We start from the raw sequence: 18,275 nt of genomic DNA on the forward strand, positions 1-18,275 counted from the left end.
AGATGAGGAATGTAGGCTCTTCGGCTTCCCTGCAGAACCTGCTGGGACAGGGGTCCATAGCAGCCAGAGATGAAAGTGGAGCTCCTGAGGTGTCTGAAGAGAGGTAACAGAAACAAGAAACAGGCTGTTAGGGTTATTGGAATCCTCTGCGTGGCTCATCTTGGGCACTGCAAGCTGCCAATAAGCAACAGATGGCTGGGGAGTGAGACGGGAAGGGAGAAAATACTGTTAACAGATAATGTGGTGCTGATGCGGTGAAGGTTTCAGACGCAATCCTTGTTTCCTCCTGATGTCAAAGCGTTTCTGGTTGTCTGTGGTAGATACAAGAAGGCTGGTGACCACGGTTGGTATAAATGCTGTGAGTCTGTATGGCCTCCTGGGCTACATTCTCACTTTTTTTTTTTTACAATGGTGATCACCTGGAAGCTTTTGATTGTGTAAGAAGGGTTTTGAGCTGAAGGTGAGAATTATGGGTGTTGTACTTTCACGTGAGAAATTTGAGTGGACAACAGGGTTTTGGAGTCTCTGTTCTTCTAAAATAGAAACTAAATTCCATTTCTGTTCTCCGGACAGGGCTGGTGGACGAAGCCATTGACACCAAATCTCTGTTGGATGCTTCCGAAGAAGCAATTAAAAAAGACCTGGACAAGTGTAAAGTCGCCATGGCCAATATTCAGCCTCAGATGCTGGTCGCTGGGGCAACCAGCATTGCTCGTCGGGCCAACCGGATCCTGCTGGTTGCTAAGAGGGAGGTGGAGAACTCTGAGGATCCCAAGTTCCGAGAGGCCGTGAAAGCCGCCTCTGACGAATTGAGCAAAACCATCTCCCCAATGGTGGTGGATGCAAAGGCTGTGGCAGGAAACATTTCTGACCCTGGTAAGCAATGCATGGTATGGTTCACCTCAGCTGAGAGGTTAATTCAGGAAGTTGACAGGGTGGGGAGAGAAGATGCACCCCACAACCATGACACAACCTGGGAGCAAAAACTACAGATACTTAGTTTGAGGATAGTATATTAAGCTTTCTCTATTCAAAATGTTGGACAGAATATTTTCTGCAATATTGGCAGGGTTATTGTAAGTTAGTTTCTCTGGACCAACTTCCCTGTGCTTTTTTTTTTTAATTTTATTTTTTATTTGTTTCTGGCTGCGTTGGGTCTTCCTTGCTGTGTGTGGGCTTTCTCTAGTTGCGGCGACCGGGGGCTACTCTTCATCGCGGTATGTGGGCTTCACATTGCTGTGGCTTCTGTTGTTGTGGAGTATGGGCTCTAGGCACGCGGGCTTCACTAGTTGTGGCTCGCGGGCTCAGTAGTTGTGGCTTGTGGGCTCTAAAGCGCAGGCTCAGTAGTTGTGGCGCACGGGCTTAGTTGCTCCGTGACATGTGGGATCTTCCCGGACCAGGGATTGAACCTGTGTCCGCAGGCGGATTCTTAACCACTGCACCACCAGGGAAGTCTCTCTGTGCTTTCTTAATGTCTGATTAAATAACTCCTGGTCCTGTTTAGTCATTATTTTGGAAATTTCTCAAAAGATGCATAATAACCAATTTATCAACCATTTAGCTTATGTAACTGGCATACCTTCTGCTTTTCTTAAAATGCTTTTTCTCTGGACAACATTCATTATTTCTGTCAAATCTGGAAAGCCTAAGTTAACCTGTGGGTCTCCTAGGTCTTGATCTTGATCCTACACCAAAGAGTTTGTGTTTTCTTTAGCTGAATTTTGATCATATTTTCATTACTGCTAAAGATGTAACCACTCCTTTTTGGTTGGAAACATCTGAATTCCTTCCTCCTGTGAGCCTCTAGTGTTTCTAGCCTCTTCTATGAGTAGAATCCACTCAGTGTGAGAGAATGGGAAGGAGGGGCTGCCCTGTTCGTCCCTAGCCCAGGTAAAATCTTTCTGGTTTTCTCAACCCACCATCACTGAAGATGTGCTCAGTTTCCTAATTGGAGTTTCTAATAGTTTGAGTAGATTCCTTTAATTCTGGGTGACTGGACACAGTAGCAGCAGCTCAATGTAGGGGTTAATATGCTGAATGCCAAGTGGAGCAAAGGAGTAGGGAGAAAGGTGAGAAGTACTCCAGGGAATGTGTGCCCCATCTGAAACTTGACATCTCCCCTGTTCTGAGTGGGGCAGGCTTATCTCTCGACTGCTTTATCATGAGAGGTGATGAGCACCACCTGAGCCCAAAGTGTTCCTGGCCCGGCAATGTGCTGAGTACTTGTTAGCTGTACAGGCAAGAAGGCGCCCTGAGCACTACAGGGATCAGCTGGTTTGTGCCACTTTTGACTCTTTGCAGGCCTCAGGGCATCTGCCTGGCTCTTACCTCTCTTCCCCTTCAGTCACTGCCTGTGCTGCTTACTGGCAGCTTCATATCCAGCTTTTGTTACTGGAAACCAGTTCTTCTGCTGGACAGACAGTGCTCCAGGGCACTGACCTACCCAACTGAAAGTGAGGGTGTCTGTGTTTAGGCCTGCAAAAGAGCTTCCTGGACTCGGGATACCGGATCCTGGGAGCAGTGGCCAAGGTCAGAGAAGCCTTCCAACCTCAGGAGCCTGACTTCCCGCCTCCTCCGCCAGACCTTGAACAGCTCCGAGTAAGTAGATTCAGAGAGTTTGGGAGAATTGAGCAGCAGGGTGTCGGGACTGTAGCAAGAGAGAGGTAGGCTGTTCTGGAGCCTCGGTCACTAGGTAGCGTTGTTTAACTTTTACTTGAAGCTCAGTCAGAGGCACAACTCGACTTTCATTCTTGAATCTGGCGGGGTATTAACCGAGTGCTTATGCATGGCGTGTGCTGGGTAAGTGGGGGTCTTTGGTGTTGGCCTGCTCTAATGGGAAGTGACTGGAGCAGAGGAGCTGGCTGTGGTAAGTGTGGATGTGATGAGTGATGAGTTAGTTAGTGGGGCAAGTTAGTGAGGAGTGGGAAAATAATCTGCACAGTTTGTGGTGAGAATTTATGTGTTCCCAGTTGATGATGACAAACCTGAGGTGGTTAGACTCTTGTGTACATTCTTCTTTCCTTCATTTGACTTTTTTTAGTAGCAAAAGTAATAAAATCCTTTTTTTTTAAAAAAGTTAATTTTTCCCTAACTATAATTTTAAATCTTTTGATGCCCCAGAAAGTACCATGAGTTTTTTCTTCCATAGGTAAATGGTTTAGGGGGAGGAAAGCTGAGCAATAGCTTGCAGATACAAATCCTAGAATCAGAAATAGTCATTATTTTTAGACATTTTCTCTGACAGTATTGGAAATAGCTTGTCCTTGGGAATAGCTTATCAAGGCAATAATTTGATTTACTGTCCCTGATATACTTTCCCATATTTAATATCCCAAATTTACTTTTCCATATTTAAGTTTCTAAGTTTGTTGAGGACAAAATTGGGTCACTGTGCCCATAGCTAATGAACAGTGCTTCCCTAGCCTTCAACGCTTCTTTTTTGATTTGACTTGATTCTTTTCAGCTGGGCTGTTGGTGGGTGGCTAGGGAGGGCTATTCTGGGGCATGGATTCTTATGTGATCAATAGAGTCCTGACATTTGGAATCAAGAACTTAGAGGTCATTTGGTCTAGATATTCCTCACTGATAAACCCTTTGAGAAACCCAAGGCCCAGGGGAGAAGTTGTTGCTTATGCAGCTGCCCGTCAACAGAGTCAGGACCAGAACTTAGATCTCGTTTGAGGATCCTTGGCCCAGTAGGGCTGTGCGTGCCTCCCTGGGATATGTCCAAAACAGTAGGTGCTAACTTTTTGTGGAGAAAAAAGGAAGAAAATATGCTTCTGTTGAGATTGAAACAGGTGGTCCTTATGATCAGTGTGGATGGTCTTAAATGGAGTGAATGTGGGTGGCTTTTTTGGGGATGCTTTTTAAAGGAAAGGAAAGAATTCTGGTGGGGAGTAGTTCCTAGAGCTTTACTTACAACCTGGTAATTCTTTCTTAGCTGACAGATGAGCTTGCTCCTCCCAAACCACCTCTGCCTGAGGGTGAGGTCCCTCCTCCCAGGCCCCCACCACCAGAGGAGAAGGATGAAGAGTTCCCTGAGCAGAAAGCTGGGGAGGTGATTAACCAGCCAATGATGATGGCTGCCAGGCAGCTCCATGATGAAGCTCGCAAATGGTCCAGTAAGGTGAGTAATGAAGCTCTTCTTGCTGAGAAAGGATGAAGAGCCATGTACACAGCCCAGGAAGTCTATTTGGAAAATCACCCTCTCTCTGCTTTGGTTCCTGTTATTGCCAATAGCACAATCCTCTTCTTTCTTGTGGTTTAGTGAGATGTTTCTGGTACTTGATGGTTTCTCCTTCTAGCAGCTAAAGTGAGAGCTAGGATACCTTAGTTAGAGATGAAAGTTCTTTTCCTTCTGTCCTCTAGAGTGTCAGCTGCCCTGATGCTGGACATTTGGTCTCTTAGAAATTGCTCTTCTTTCTTGGGGTCACTGAATGTTTTTAGATGCTCTCGTGCTAATTATCCACACTGCAAACATGGCACAGTCTTCTGTAGGCTCTGCTATAGCTACATGAAATATTTGCATTTTCCTTCTCTTTTCTCATAGAAGCAGGTAGATTGGTGTCTTAGAAGCCATGTGCTTTTTCCCTTTCTCAGAATCATCTTACCCCTCAACTCAAGACAGCTCCAGGCTAACTCCTACTAAACAATCTGGAAGTGTAAATATTAACATGGTTGGTGAAAATTTGGATGCTGCAGCAGTCATGCCTCATGAATGATGAAAAGTGAGTGGTAGCTTTTCTAGACAAGAGCTAAATATTATTGTTAACCCTGCAGTGGAAGGTGGTTCGAAGTCAGTTCTAAACTGTTTCTACCATGAACCTACATCTTTATTCCCAACATCTATTGGACTTTGTTCATTTCACACCTTCAGCCACCTCAAGCTCTTGTATTGAATGTAGTTCCCCAGGGACCTCCTGCACATGCAGCTGATCTTGGGTTTTTTCAGGCTGGGAATTTGACCTTGGTTTGTTTGGTTGTTTGTTTTTTTCCGGTACGCAGGCCTCTCACTGCTGTGGCCTCTCCCATTGCGGAGCACAGGCTCCGGACGCGCAGGCTCAGCGGCCATGGCTCACGGGCCCAGCCGCTCCGCGGCATGTGGGATCTTCCCGGACCAGGGCACGAACCCGTGTCCCCTGCATCGGCAGGCAGACGCTCAACCACTGCGCCACCAGGGAAGCCCTACCTTGGTTTTTTAACTCTGTATTTTTCTGCACTGTTAGCTGTGAGCCCAGGTTCCAAGAAGGAATGGTGACCTTGTTGGTGTTGGACCTGACCCGTGGAATCACTTATAATCATCTCTCTCTAGCTGGGGCATGCACACCCCTGGGACCATTAGCAGAGTCCCAGTGCACATGGGGAGTGGGGTGGGGGTGATAGTGAAGGTTGGTTTTACTCAAAGATTTTTTTTTTTTTTTTTTTTTGCGGTACGCGGGCCTCTCACTGCTGTGGCCTCTCCCGCTGCGGAGCACAGGCTCCGGACGCGCAGGCTCAGCGGCCATGGCTCACGGGCCTAGCCGCTCCGCGGCATGCGGGACCCTCCCGGACCGGGGCACGAACCCGCGTCCCCCGCATCGGCAGGCAGACTCTCAACCACTGCACCACCAGGGAAGCCCTACTCAAAGATTTTAAAGAACATATTTATTTGTTTGTTTGGCCGTGCCACGCAGCTTGCGGGATTTTAGTTCCCTGACCAGGGATTGCACCTGGGCACCCGGCATTGAAAGTGCCGAGTCCTAACCACTGGACCGCCAGGGAATTCCCTAAGGAAAAATTTAAATTTCTTTATAAACCCAGATACACTCTAAGTTATGGATGTTAAAAATAAAAGTACAAAACATTTCAAATCTTTATTTCTTACACTCTTTTCTTTTATATTGATATCTTGCCCACATTTTAAATAAATGTACTTTTGAACTTAAAAAAAATAACAGATACATTGTGCAGTGGAACACAAAATATACATGAATTTAAAGACAAACATAAAACTTAAGGGGCAGACAGCATTGGCCTACATGTTTATCCCACTCTGCCATTTGTTGCCAAAAATCCGTAGGTCTGACTGTCTCTGGAGGTTTGGAGCATCTGGGGATTGCTGACTTTGAGCTGTGTGAAGTCAGGAGCTATTTGAACCATGTGTTTAGGGAGGACGGATGGTGGTATGTGTTTGTGTATCTGTCGGTCTGCTTTGTACTTTGGGACTCTGAACCCCAGCAGAAGTGGGCTGGCCTCTCCTCTAAGGAATGGGGGTGAGTTGAGTCCTGGTTGAGACAGTTTAGGTGAAAGGATTTAGAAGGTACCCAAACCCCTTGTTGGCCCTGAATCCTCCAACTTAATAGTCAGTGTTTGGAGGCAGGCTTCCTGTGCGGATTAAGACTTTCAGGAGTTGTAGCAACCTCAAATAAAATTCCACACAAACTCTTACTTCCTCTTGGTTAGAGATGTTTGATATAAAGAACCTGTGTTTGCCATTCTTTATATAAGTGGTTCGGCTTCATTGGGGCAATTCCTTTCATTCTCTTTCCCCCTTAGCCTATTTTCAGCATCTGATCTCTCTTGCTTCCTTCCTGGCCTTTCAGAATGCCCATCCCTGGTATTAAATTAATTCTCTCCCCCATCACGGGTCCTGTTTTCTCATGGACACCAGTTTTGAGCTCCTCTGAACTCTGCTTTGGTCAGTTGACAAGTCCATGTGTTATCTTATCTGTGAAATATCAATAAATTGAGTTTGGGGTAAGTGCAACTGGAGAGATTCAGGGTGTACCCGAAGAACAGGTTTCTTAGTCGGCTAGTTATGGATGCAATGTGAAATTGTGAAGTGTTGTCTCTGTAGACCTTAGGGAGAGCTGCTCTGAAGTGTGGGTTTTCCCTAAGGTGGTTGCTGGATGAGATGTCTTCTTGAGGCTCCTTCTAGCTGGGTGATTGTGGGGTATTTGATAAGTCCTCTTCACTCACCATTGTGTTTTTCTTGCCTCTTTCCTGGTTTGATATCTGTTGCCTCAAATTTATCATTTTCAATTCTGGAAGTTTTAACCCCTGAAGGAAATAATCTGTGTCTGGCAGCTGCAGAGCTGACCCAAGACACTTTCTGTTTCCTGGAAGCTGTAGAACAGCGTTCATATGAGCCAGCAGTTGTTCACATTGTTCTGTTCAAAGCAACTTGTGTGGTTCCACTTACATTTTCCCTCTGGATTCCTTTTAAAGTTAATAAGTTACTATTGTTTGGCTTCTCAAAAATGTTCTGACCTGAGAATTACTCTTTGGTAGTAAGTGTATACAAAAGGAATGCCACTTTCTTTCTTTGTATAAATAGTTCTCTGGAAACCGTTTGCTACTGGCGTAAGCGTCTTTCCTTTACTGTGAACAAGGCCGGTGCCGGAGGCTGAGAATTCCCCCTTCTGTGGAGCTTGGTTCATCTGACTCCTGGAGAGTATCCATTTTCTTTCCCATCCTAGGCAAACTTTGGTTACTAAACCGGCTGAAGCTCAGTTGCCCAAGCCCTACTGCTCTTACTAACACTGTCCCTGTTTCTCACCCTTCCTGCCATCGACAAAGCCGGGTAACCCAGCCGCTAAGGTGGGTATAAGTGCTGTAGCTGAGGCAGATGCGGCTGACGCTGTTGGGTCCCCTGTCCCCCCTGACATGGAAGACGATTACGAACCTGAGCTGCTGTTAATGCCATCCAGTCAGCCGGTCAACCAGCCCATTCTGGCAGCGGCTCAGTCATTGCATCGGGAAGCTACCAAGTGGTCTAGTAAGGTACTGATTAGCGCCCCCAGCTGGGGCTGCTCCATATGCATCTGGCCATGTGCAGCCTTGACACATTGCATCACTCATGATCTGTGCGGGTCCTGTGAGTCTGAGCCGGGCGGGCATCTGTCTGTCTGCACCTTGTTGTTAGGACTGGCTTCACAAGTTTGATAGGTCTGCTAATGCCAGATTAACTGGATTGCATTTATGTTTGGGAGTTAGAGATGGGGTCACTTTTTGAAAGGATTCCTTTTCTTACTGACCTTGTGGCCCATATTGGAACCTTAAACCCCTTGGGAAGCCGTGGATGCCTCTCAGTGACTTTCAGGTCAGGAATCATTGTAGACAATTAAGAGGTCATCTGGCCTGATCACTGGACTTTGCCTGTCCCCCACCTATGCCCCCTCCCCGCTGACCTCTCACTGTTGGCTCAGGCAGAGTTGATCAGCGTGAGGAGTGTTTCTGGGGAGGGCTGCTTGCTGTCCTGCACTTGGCTGTGGGGCAGATGCTGTGGGGCAGATGCTCCCTTCATGGGAGCCCACGGGGAAGGGGGCTTCACTGACTGGCTTGTTCAGGGGTTTCAGTGGGAGAGGGGGTGTGAGTTGGGATCAGATAGCGCTCAAGTCTGCAGGACAGGAACCAACGGAGCTTTGGCCTTAGGGAGTGGGGGATGGGGGCAATCACTTTTTTCCCTTTGAAGGTGGCATGTTGCAAGAAGAAAGGGTTTGAAGAGCGATGGGTAATAAATAACTAACCCTGGCACTACACTGTCCTCTAACCAAGGTCATGAAATCCTGGAATGATCCCAGGTCTGCACTGGAAGAGGTGGGCCCAGCCAGCCTTGTCTAACATACCCCTATTCTCATGAGTTCTTCCCATGCCTGTGTTCTCTCTGGCCTCAATTGCTGCCCAAGATGTCATACACCCTCCACCATAAAAGATCAGCCACGTCACGGTGCCTGTGGAGGTTTCTCACAGAGCACCCTGCAGTGGCATGGTTTGTGTATGTCTCACTGCATTGTCTAGAAATTGTAAAGCATGAGGGGAAAAATGTGTAGAGCCTGGCCTTTTAGGTAGTTTTGAACATTGCATTTGTTATTTTTGGTTGTTATCAGCCAAAATATCAGCCTTTTGAAGGCATAAAGTAAATTACTTGTACATTTCCTTATTATGACCCATGAGGGTTTTAATGAACCAAAATGCCCAGTGTAAGATAAACTGCTGTTAGTTGGAGTGAGGGTTACATTTACGGCTTGACTCACGATTTTTATTTTCCCAACACCTCCCCCAGCATCCTCTTAACTGTGAAGGTTTCTTTAATTGAAGCCACTTAGCTGAGAGGACTGAAGAATTGATTCTTGGCCTTTTTAAATGTGAAAAATTAAAATAATATGTTCCTTTAGGCTGAGAGTACAAACAAGAGGCAGTAGAGGGAGGGCAGGAGCAGACTTAGGTCAGAAAAAATTTTTTTTCACCAAGGCTGATAGTTACTTGGTTTAAATTCTAGTTCAGCAGCGACAATCATTGGCTGCTGTTTGTAACAAGGGTAAGGATAAAGAGGATGATTTCAGCATCTGGAAAGGCTCATCTGTATTTTTCCCTTCAGGCCAGCTGTACTGCTTTCCCCCCACAGAAAGGAAAATGCCTGTTTAACCAACTTCTTGGGCCCATCCCCAATTTATTGACATGATTAACCTGGAAATGCTGAAATGCTTGTTTAGTGCTATGCCTGGGGCTCACATGTTGCCCTTTCAGATTAATATCCAAGTCTTCCTTTTTTGGTCCGGTGATCTCTCTCTCTCTCTCTCTGTCTCTCACTGAGTACTGGGGTGAGTACCCTGGCTCACTCTTCTGTTTATTTCTCCTGTGCTGTATCTTTATCACTCAAGAATAGTCTGTATATCTTCTTCTCACCCCTCCAGAGGGCTGCTAGAGCAGCAGGCTTCCCTCCTCTCTTCTCTGTGCTTCTACTTCCTTCCCTAACTTGGCCAGAGTATGGGCTGAGCTCACACTGTATCTTGCTTCTCTCTAGGGCAATGACATCATTGCAGCAGCCAAGCGCATGGCTCTGCTGATGGCTGAGATGTCTCGGCTGGTCAGAGGGGGCAGCGGTACCAAGCGGGCACTGATTCAGTGTGCCAAGGACATAGCCAAGGCCTCAGATGAGGTGACTCGGTTGGCCAAGGAGGTTGCCAAGCAGTGCACAGATAAGCGGATTAGAACCAACCTCTTACAGGTACTCAGGAAAAGTGTGTGTGTGGCGGGGGGGGGGCAGGGGGTAGGGTGAAAAGCAGGAGAGAGAAAACTGGGTGAGCAAGGAGGAGGTACTTTAGAATGGGAAGAAATAGCAGAAAGGGGAAATACACATGTGTATTTGGGAAAGACAGATACAGGCAAGTTTATTTCTGAATCAAATGAAAGAATTTTAATGCTTCCATGTCTGGACAGAAGGACTATACTGATCCTAGGGGTAAAACAATTGGAATCCTGCTGCTGATTTACTGAATGCTTTCTGCATGCCAGCCACTGAGAATACAGAGGTGAATTAAGTCTCATCCTCAGGGAGCTTGTGGATAAGAAAAATAAAGAAACATACTAAATTAAATTTTCTTTTTAGGTATGTGAGCGAATCCCAACCATAAGCACCCAGCTCAAAATTCTGTCCACGGTGAAGGCCACCATGCTGGGCCGGACCAACATAAGCGACGAGGAGTCTGAGCAGGTATGTGCTTCTGATTTCTCGCCAGCAGCTTCTATTCCACTTGATAGCAATTCAGTTCAGCCTTGAGGAAATTTTAACTGTGAAATGGGTATTCAGTATGTAGGATGGAGTCTTCAGTTCTCTCAGAAGGGCATCTATGTTGGAGAGATCATCAGAAATTTGGAAAGGGAAGTAAAAAGCTCTTGTGCAACTCTTGTCATTTTACAGCTGAGAAATTGAGGCCTTGGGAGGTTAAGTGAATCAGCAGCAGTTAGGACTCTCTACTTGGTTCTTTTCCTCCCTGGAATAGGTTTGGCTCTCTCGAGGCCTCCAATGCCTGTTCAGTCCTGCTCACTCTATCCTTCTGGCTGGAGAATTTCTGCTTCCTTGTTCTCTGGGTGATAAGTACCTCAGGGAGGATGAATAGTGTAGGCTTTTCAGGGGCATGAGGTGGTTAGGCCTGTGCTGAGGCTGAAATGACATCTCAAACGAGGTGCTTCTCTTTTGGTTTCTTTGACAGAGAATGAAATAAAGATGGTGGGAGTGTTTGCTTAAGTGTTTCTTGTATGTATCTCGGCAGTCACAGTTTTTTCTCTCCCTGCCTGCTGGGAATGTGGCTCAGGTCTTCTCAGAAAGCCCTCATTTGAGCACCTCTTCCTCTCATTTCTTCTCTAGTAGTCTCTGCTATGAGCCAGACTTAACAATTTCTTCTTATGGAAGGTAGCACATCTTTTGTTGAACTGCTCAGACAAGGCTCATCATGCAATGGGATATGTATGTGGCACTGTATTACATACTATGTAGGGGAGTTAACAAAATACACACAATCCCTCTCCTTGTCCGGGCCAGGAGATAGAGGTTAGGAGCACTTTAGAGGAACAGGGAGGCTACTTCTCTTGGTGTCAGTAGTGCTACCTTAACTACCATGGTTTAATTCAACAGCTCTCACCATAACCCTCTCTTCTCCCAAACCATGGGAACTGGATTTTAACCTTTAACTTCCATGTGTTCTAGGCAGGGTTTGGGCACTAGGCTATTTCCTGTCATGTGATCTCTCCTGCCCCAAGAAAAGGAAATAGAAAAAACAGGGAAGAAAGGGTAAGACTCAGAGTTTCCGACCTTATCATTTAATCCATTAGCCAACAAAAATGTATCTTGGGAGTATCTACTATGTTCCATTAAATATTCCAGTTAAAAAAAAAAGAAAGAAACAGTGTGGTAGAATGGAAGAAACACAGGATTGCAAGTCAGAAGTTTTGAGGCTCATCCTGACTGTTGTGTGAGTTGGGCTGGCAAGTCTCCGAATCATGCTGGGCCTCAGCCTCTTTGTTGACCAAGCGAAAAGATTAACTGATTGGGAATTCTAGTCCATAGTTATGCCTCTCAGAGCCCATGAACCCTCTGAAATTGCATGTACAAATTTTGTGCACGTGAGCAATTTTTTCTGGGGAGAATCCACAGCCTTCATTAAACCCTCAAAGGGTCTACAGCTCAAAAATATTTAAGAATTAAAAAAAAAATTACTGAGTTAATGGATTGATAAGTTAGTTACTAGTGTGATCTCAGTCCTGTATTTTGTATGTTTACAAGATTTACTTATTTAGATTTTCATGGATTTATAAGGTGGTTGGTTTACTTGGTTAGTTTTTCATGTGTTAATTAAATGTTTATGAAATGCCTCGTGACAGGCACTGACGTAACACTAGGGTACAGCAGAGAACAAAATTGACCAAAATTGCTGCCCTCATGGAACTTAAATTTTAGACAAAACATCAGATAAACAACCTAGGTAAAACATACAGTACATCAATTAGTGATGGTAAGTTCTGTAGAGAAAAGTGAAGAAAGAATTGGAGGATGAGGCATGCTGGGAGTTGGGAAGGTGGTTTGTGATTTAAAATAAGGTGAGCAGGAAAAGCCTCAGCAAGGTGACAAATGGGCAAGGATCTGAAGGAGGTGAGAGGTGAGCCATGGGATACCTGGGGGAAGAGCATTCTAGGTAGAGGGGACTGCAGAAGCCCGAGGTAGGGGCTTGTTTGAACACCAGGAAAGGAGTATACACTAGAAGCCACCTATGGGTACAGTATAAAATCAGTGATGGTCCAGTTTTGGGTTCTTTTTGGTGATCCAGCTATAAACCACCAGTGATGTGACAAATACAAGGGATGCCAGGTACAGGTAGGGTAAACTGCATTGCATTCCTGGCTTAAGCCTGTTTCAGAGGCAGGGCTCCATCAGCGACTGTGAGTAATGGAGAGCTCCTCTTTCCTTACAGGCCACAGAGATGCTGGTTCATAATGCCCAGAACCTCATGCAGTCTGTGAAGGAGACTGTTCGAGAAGCAGAAGCAGCTTCAATCAAAATTCGAACAGATGCTGGATTTACACTGCGCTGGGTTAGAAAGACTCCCTGGTACCAGTAGACACCTGGTTGAACCTGGCTAACACAGAAGCCCCTGCTGAACAGAATGAAAATGATCGGAGTCCCAGGAGCCACCCAAGATTACTGGGGGGTTGAAAGCCACATCTTGGCCTGACATAACAGAAAGGAATGGGGCCTCTTCACATTAGAAAACATTTATACTCTTGTCATGGACACTTTGAAATGTGTCTCCTTATAAAGCCTGTATTCTCGACCACGGCTTTACTTGTGCACACTCTGTCCCAATAGGCAGACGGGGTTTCTAGCCCATGGACTTCACATAAACTCAGAATCCAAGAGTGAACACTAGCCAGACATCCTGTTCTGCGCTTGTTCCCTAAAGGACAGTTCCCTTTCTGCCCCCGTCTCCCCATTCTTTCCGCCAGGCTCCCAAGACCCAGGGCCCAGGCAAATCAGTTAAGGAAATCACTGTGCCTCCAAAATTTTTTGGGCTTTCCATGTTGCTGCTGACCCTGCCTGCCTTCCCTGGCTGTGCTACCTTGGTCCTTTTCAGGAGTGACCTTCACTGTTGCAGGGGAAGGTGGCCTCTGGGGAGCCCCAGCATGTGGGGCCTGGATTCACTTCCTGCCCTTCCCCAATTTAATCCTTCTAGTTTCCCACAGTACAAAACCAAATTTCACTTTGTCAGGAGGAAATCACCAAATCATGTGATTCTGTCTTTACCTCTTTCCAGAGCAATGTCTGTGCTAGGGAAACCTTCCGTCCCATATCCTGCCTCGGCCTGCCAAGGTAGCCATCCCAAGAACACACTGTGTGTCCTGGTGCTCTCTGCCACTGGAGAGGCAGAGTGGCCGGGGCGTGGCCCTGCCCATCCTCCCAGCAGGGCCACTCCCAGGCACTCCACGCTTTGTCACTGCCTGCAGAGATCTATGCTGAGGCCTTATCATTCATTCTTAGCTCTTATTGTTCTTTCTGAGCTGAAATGCTGCATTTAATTTTTAACCAAATGATGTCTCCTGTCCTGGCTTTTGTATTCTTCCCACAGCCTTCCTAAACAAGGTTTTAAAGATATATGTTTGTTCTATAATTTTGAAAGATCGTTTTTATCCTTTTGAAATTCAGTCCTAAGAATTGGTGCTTGTCCCCAGGAGTGTCTAATGGAAAGGCAGTCCTGTCTGAAGGACACTGCCTACCTAAGGGAGGTGGTACTTGCAGACTGGAATTCTGGCACTGCTGGGGATGAATCGATGGGAAACAGTCCTCAGTGATTCCTACCTCCCTCAGCCAACAACAGCCAAGCTCCTTGCATCCTACCCTCCCTCCTTAAGTACAGTTGTTCAAAAGAGTAATGGGTATAATATTTAATTATCACCATAGTAAGTTTCCTATTAGCAAAGTGAGAGAAGGCAATTTTTCCTTTCTTGTACTTACCACTGCTGTCTAAGCATTCCCCAGCACATGAAACTATACTTCTTCCCAAAGCCAGAACTGGATGAGTAAAGGAGTAAGAACCCTTGCCTGAATGTCCTCCCCACCTCCAGTGTGTGTTAGACCCTAACATCGAATGTGTAAAACTTGTCTTAAGTTGGTACTGTACACTCAGGCTTCCTCTGTTTTCTTTTAACTGATGATTATTTTCAAGGCCCTCAGCATCCTTGTATAGTTGCTTACCTGATATAAATGCAATATTAATGCCTTTAAAGCATGAATCTATGCCAAAGATCACCTTTTGTTTTACTAAAGACTACTTAGAGGAAGTAAGAAAAATCATGTTTGCTCTCCAAGTTCTTCCAGTGTTTTGAGACACTGGTTTACACTTTATGCCAATGTGCTTTTCTCTAATATCAGTGCTCAAGACACAGTGAAGCAAATTAAAAAAAAAAAAATCCCTGAATGCTGATTAGACATCACTAAAAAATTACATTTATAAGCTAGGATTTGTTATATGCAAGTATTTTCTGCCTCTTCTGTTTAAAACAATAAAGTACATTTATATAAATAATGCTTTAAATGATGGGTAAGTTATTTCAGCAAGAGCTTTTAGATCAGGTTTCTCCTTTGTTTTGAAGAATAGCCAGTGAAGCTAATCCTCAAAATGTGGAAACTAAGGGTTTTTATTTAATCCAAATATTGTACTGGAAGAAGAAGAAACCAGTGGTAATATATTTACTTAACAAGACCTTTGTAATAAAGGACAACATTGGGGATTATAAACTAGAAGGAGCAGAAGTGACAAAAGGTTAACAGAGGAAAGCAGCCAGATGATACAGATCATCCCCTGGTTGAAGCAGTCCACCTTAGAAGATTCTGGCTGTATGTGGAAGCCATCACTATCCCCTAAGCTAAAGCTATTACATGTGCAGGAATATTGCAGGTTGATATTTAATATTCTAAAGCCCAATACAGAACAACAGGGTTGTCAGGGATCCACCAGAGTTATGAGGCAGAGCTAGCTTTCGGGCACATATTCCTCTTCTTGCTTGAGGAAGCTCTAAGAGGAGGAACAGGTTCTTGAAGTAGAGCTGGGACATCAGTATTTTTGCCTTATTTTCTATATATGAAAGTGGTAAATATCTCTAAAGGGGGATAGTACCGCTGACTACATTTATCACTGCTTTAACATAGAAAAGTTGCTGACTAGGGAGGCAGATTCCAGCTGTCTGAGTTAAAGGGAACTGTCCAGAGGTACTGAATTAGCTCAGTAATATCTGAAAACAGTATTCACGGTCTCATTTTTTCTATTTACCATATGCTCACTGGTGCTGCCTTCCTGCTGCATTATAGTTTTTCTCAAGTCAGATGACTCTAAGGACACCAGGACCAGTATTTTCCAAGGTTCTTCTATAGCAGCACTTAAGGAATGAACCCATCACATGAACTCCCTTTGAATAAAATGATGGTGACTCCTTTACGCAGAAAATGAGCTTTTGGGTTATACTCCTTTAAGAATTTAGAAAATGAGGCTATCCTGGAATTATCTGCAATTCTATGCTTGAAAATATTTCACTACTACTAAGAATTCATGGATCTTTGTTATTAGTACGTGGTGGTACGGAGAGTAGCTTTGATCACTTATTATTCAGTCTGTGGCTAAAAGGGTAATGGTTAGAGAAAATATATAAGGCTGAGGTCAAGAGAGGAGCACTTGGAAGTGCTCTGCAACAACCCTCACACCTTGTGTGATGAGGCAGAGTAAAATGTGACCGTGTTCAGCCTGCCCTAACACTGGCATGCCCAGCTGAGAATGCTGAATTAACAGTCAAGCTAAAAAATCAACTTGTTGCTTTCATCTTTTTATTGACAGTGTAGCCAGAGCTAGAGAAAGGACTTACTGGATTCAATCAAATTAATAAATACAATAATTTAATTGTAAAAGGAAACAGTCTACTTGGAAGTTTTAGCAGAAATTGCTAGAAGAAGGGACTCTTGGAATACAATCTGCTTGTATATGAGAAGATAGCACAGAAAGAAAATTAGTCCATATATGGATGATTGAGATTAGGGATTCTGCAGAAAGAAAAGCAAATGTATTGATTGCTCTTTTGAGGTATGAACTTTGAAGAGGAAGACATTAAAATGAAAAGCATTTGAACTGGGTAACCAATCTTAGGCAAAGGGAATAAATATTTGGCAACATCTTAATTTTAGCTGCCAAGCTGATATTGGTTACCCTAGAAATTACTAAGTTGCAAAAAGTAACCTTTCCTATTAGATGAAAGGCAGGCTGGGTGCCCTAGGCAGGCAAAGGTAAGAATGCTGCTGTACAGTGGGCTCCCTGTACCAGCACCAACCACTAGCCCTGACAGCAGAATGGGATGAGTGTAAGGGCTACGATTAGCATGATAAGGGTAAGGGATAAGTTGACAATGAAAAGAATGGAGTCACAAAGAAAACTAATAGCAAGAGCAAGAACTTACACCTTAACTTTCTCCATTCTTCATGTCTAATGAAGCAAAATAACTGGGCAAGGACTTCTAAGTCAATCAAGTTAAATGATAACAACTGTGGACTGACTTGCCAACCATGAAGATCAATACAGGTTTATCAATGTTACTGAGGATTTTGTTTCTGCCTCATTATAATGTACTTTGTCAGTACAGTAGAGATATTTAAGTACTCCAGTGACAGTTACAACAATAGTTTCAGGAAGGAATCTATTGACTATAGCCTTGGGAAGCACACAATATGAAAAGGGAGTTCCCCTGAAGACAAGGAGTGTAGACAAGTTGAAACCCTTAAGAACAACAACAGAGATAAAAGATTTAAGAAAAAAAAAAAAAAGATTGACAACAGTGAGGCAGGCACATTTTCTTCCTTTAGCTGAACTAGGGCATGAGGCCTTTAGGCTAACTGGTTTTAAGTGGTGTTGGATAAGCTTTATAAAACATGAAGATGGCAAAGGTTCACTTAAGTTTCTCTTTTACTACATTAATTTGCTTAAAATCTCAAATGCTTGTGCTTGCAATAACTTCCTAAAAGCAGAAGTAGTGTTCCTTTTATTACCTTAAAGCATTCACCCCTTTGATACAAATCATTTTTACTGTGCTAACAGCTGAACCAAGTGGCACAAAACTGAGATGGTACTTACTGCAGCAAGCAATCCCTATAAATCAAAATCTGAGCTTTACATAAAAATCTTATTTATAAAAAATACAATACCAAGTACAGTGAGAATGGAGCATGGAGCAGCAGTGCTCCCTGCCAGGGCCATGTGGAGTGGCTTTTGCTACAGTGCTTGCTTAATGGCATAAGTGAAAAGCTGAATAAGGCAAACACTTGAAGAGGCAGTTTTCTGTAAACTTCTTGGGGTGGGAGGAATTTTTCCTCTGTTGGGACAGAAGATTTGGGATGGCTAAGATCAAGTGTGACATTTGGCTGCACTTGATACATGACATTACAGACTAAGATAGCTCCTGCTGAGACCAGCTCACTTGTTTTAGGAGAGAAGTTATCACTGTAGACTTTTGCCTTGACTGTTAAAATATGCAGCCTCCAGCTGGTATCTCCCTATGGAGGAAATCACCTCTAAAATCATCCTAGGTGACAAGATACAAATAAGCTAATTCATTCAGAAGTTTCCTTAGCTTAAAGCTACTTAAGAACCCTACATTGATTACTAAGCAACTCTGTTAGCGGTGTGTGGCTCGACACAAATGCTTTAACTACAATATGTATTCCCATCCAATTGGTACCTAATGGTAATAAACTGTAATGACACTTGGAAAACAAACATATCTTCAGGAATTCTGGCCTCTTCTCATGTCCTCACTTGGAACTTTCCAGCTTTCGTGACATATTTGACTCCTTTAAATGGCTTATATTTCTCCCCATACATGTCCAAGCGGTTTACTTTTAAGCCTGTGTCAAAAAGAATAGGTAAGGAAAGGAATAAATTACTATCCTGGTCACACCAACCAATACAATATTTGCTTAGCAAATA

The 18,275-nt window shown here is 44.3% G+C and overlaps 2 protein-coding genes across 5 annotated transcripts in view; one reads left to right on the forward strand and one right to left on the reverse strand.

The window, feature by feature from the left end:
- Positions 1 to 14,837, forward strand: part of VCL (vinculin) — a 101,326-nt gene extending 86,489 nt beyond the window's left edge. Inside the window, exons 15-21 of one of the 2 annotated variants that reach the window (XM_060125823.1) lie at positions 574 to 876; positions 2,474 to 2,598; positions 3,941 to 4,126; positions 7,558 to 7,761; positions 9,785 to 9,988; positions 10,370 to 10,474; positions 12,729 to 14,837. In XM_060125823.1, coding sequence (XP_059981806.1) covers positions 574 to 876; positions 2,474 to 2,598; positions 3,941 to 4,126; positions 7,558 to 7,761; positions 9,785 to 9,988; positions 10,370 to 10,474; positions 12,729 to 12,875 — 1,274 coding nt within the window. In that variant the 3' untranslated portion in view covers positions 12,876 to 14,837. The remainder of the gene's footprint in view (positions 1 to 573; positions 877 to 2,473; positions 2,599 to 3,940; positions 4,127 to 7,557; positions 7,762 to 9,784; positions 9,989 to 10,369; positions 10,475 to 12,728) is intronic. The other variant, XM_060125822.1, reaches the window with a different exon arrangement.
- The window catches only part of AP3M1 (adaptor related protein complex 3 subunit mu 1), a 33,933-nt gene continuing 21,496 nt past the window's right edge, over positions 5,839 to 18,275 (reverse strand). For all 3 annotated transcript variants that reach the window (XM_060125834.1, XM_060125837.1, XM_060125836.1), the window contains exon 9: positions 5,839 to 18,193. In XM_060125834.1, coding sequence (XP_059981817.1) covers positions 18,093 to 18,193 — 101 coding nt within the window. In that variant the 3' untranslated portion in view covers positions 5,839 to 18,092. The remainder of the gene's footprint in view (positions 18,194 to 18,275) is intronic.

The sequence above is a fragment of the Lagenorhynchus albirostris genome, chromosome 16 (assembly GCF_949774975.1).
Source record: "Lagenorhynchus albirostris chromosome 16, mLagAlb1.1, whole genome shotgun sequence".
In the NCBI taxonomy this organism is placed as follows: Eukaryota; Metazoa; Chordata; class Mammalia; order Artiodactyla; family Delphinidae; genus Lagenorhynchus; species Lagenorhynchus albirostris.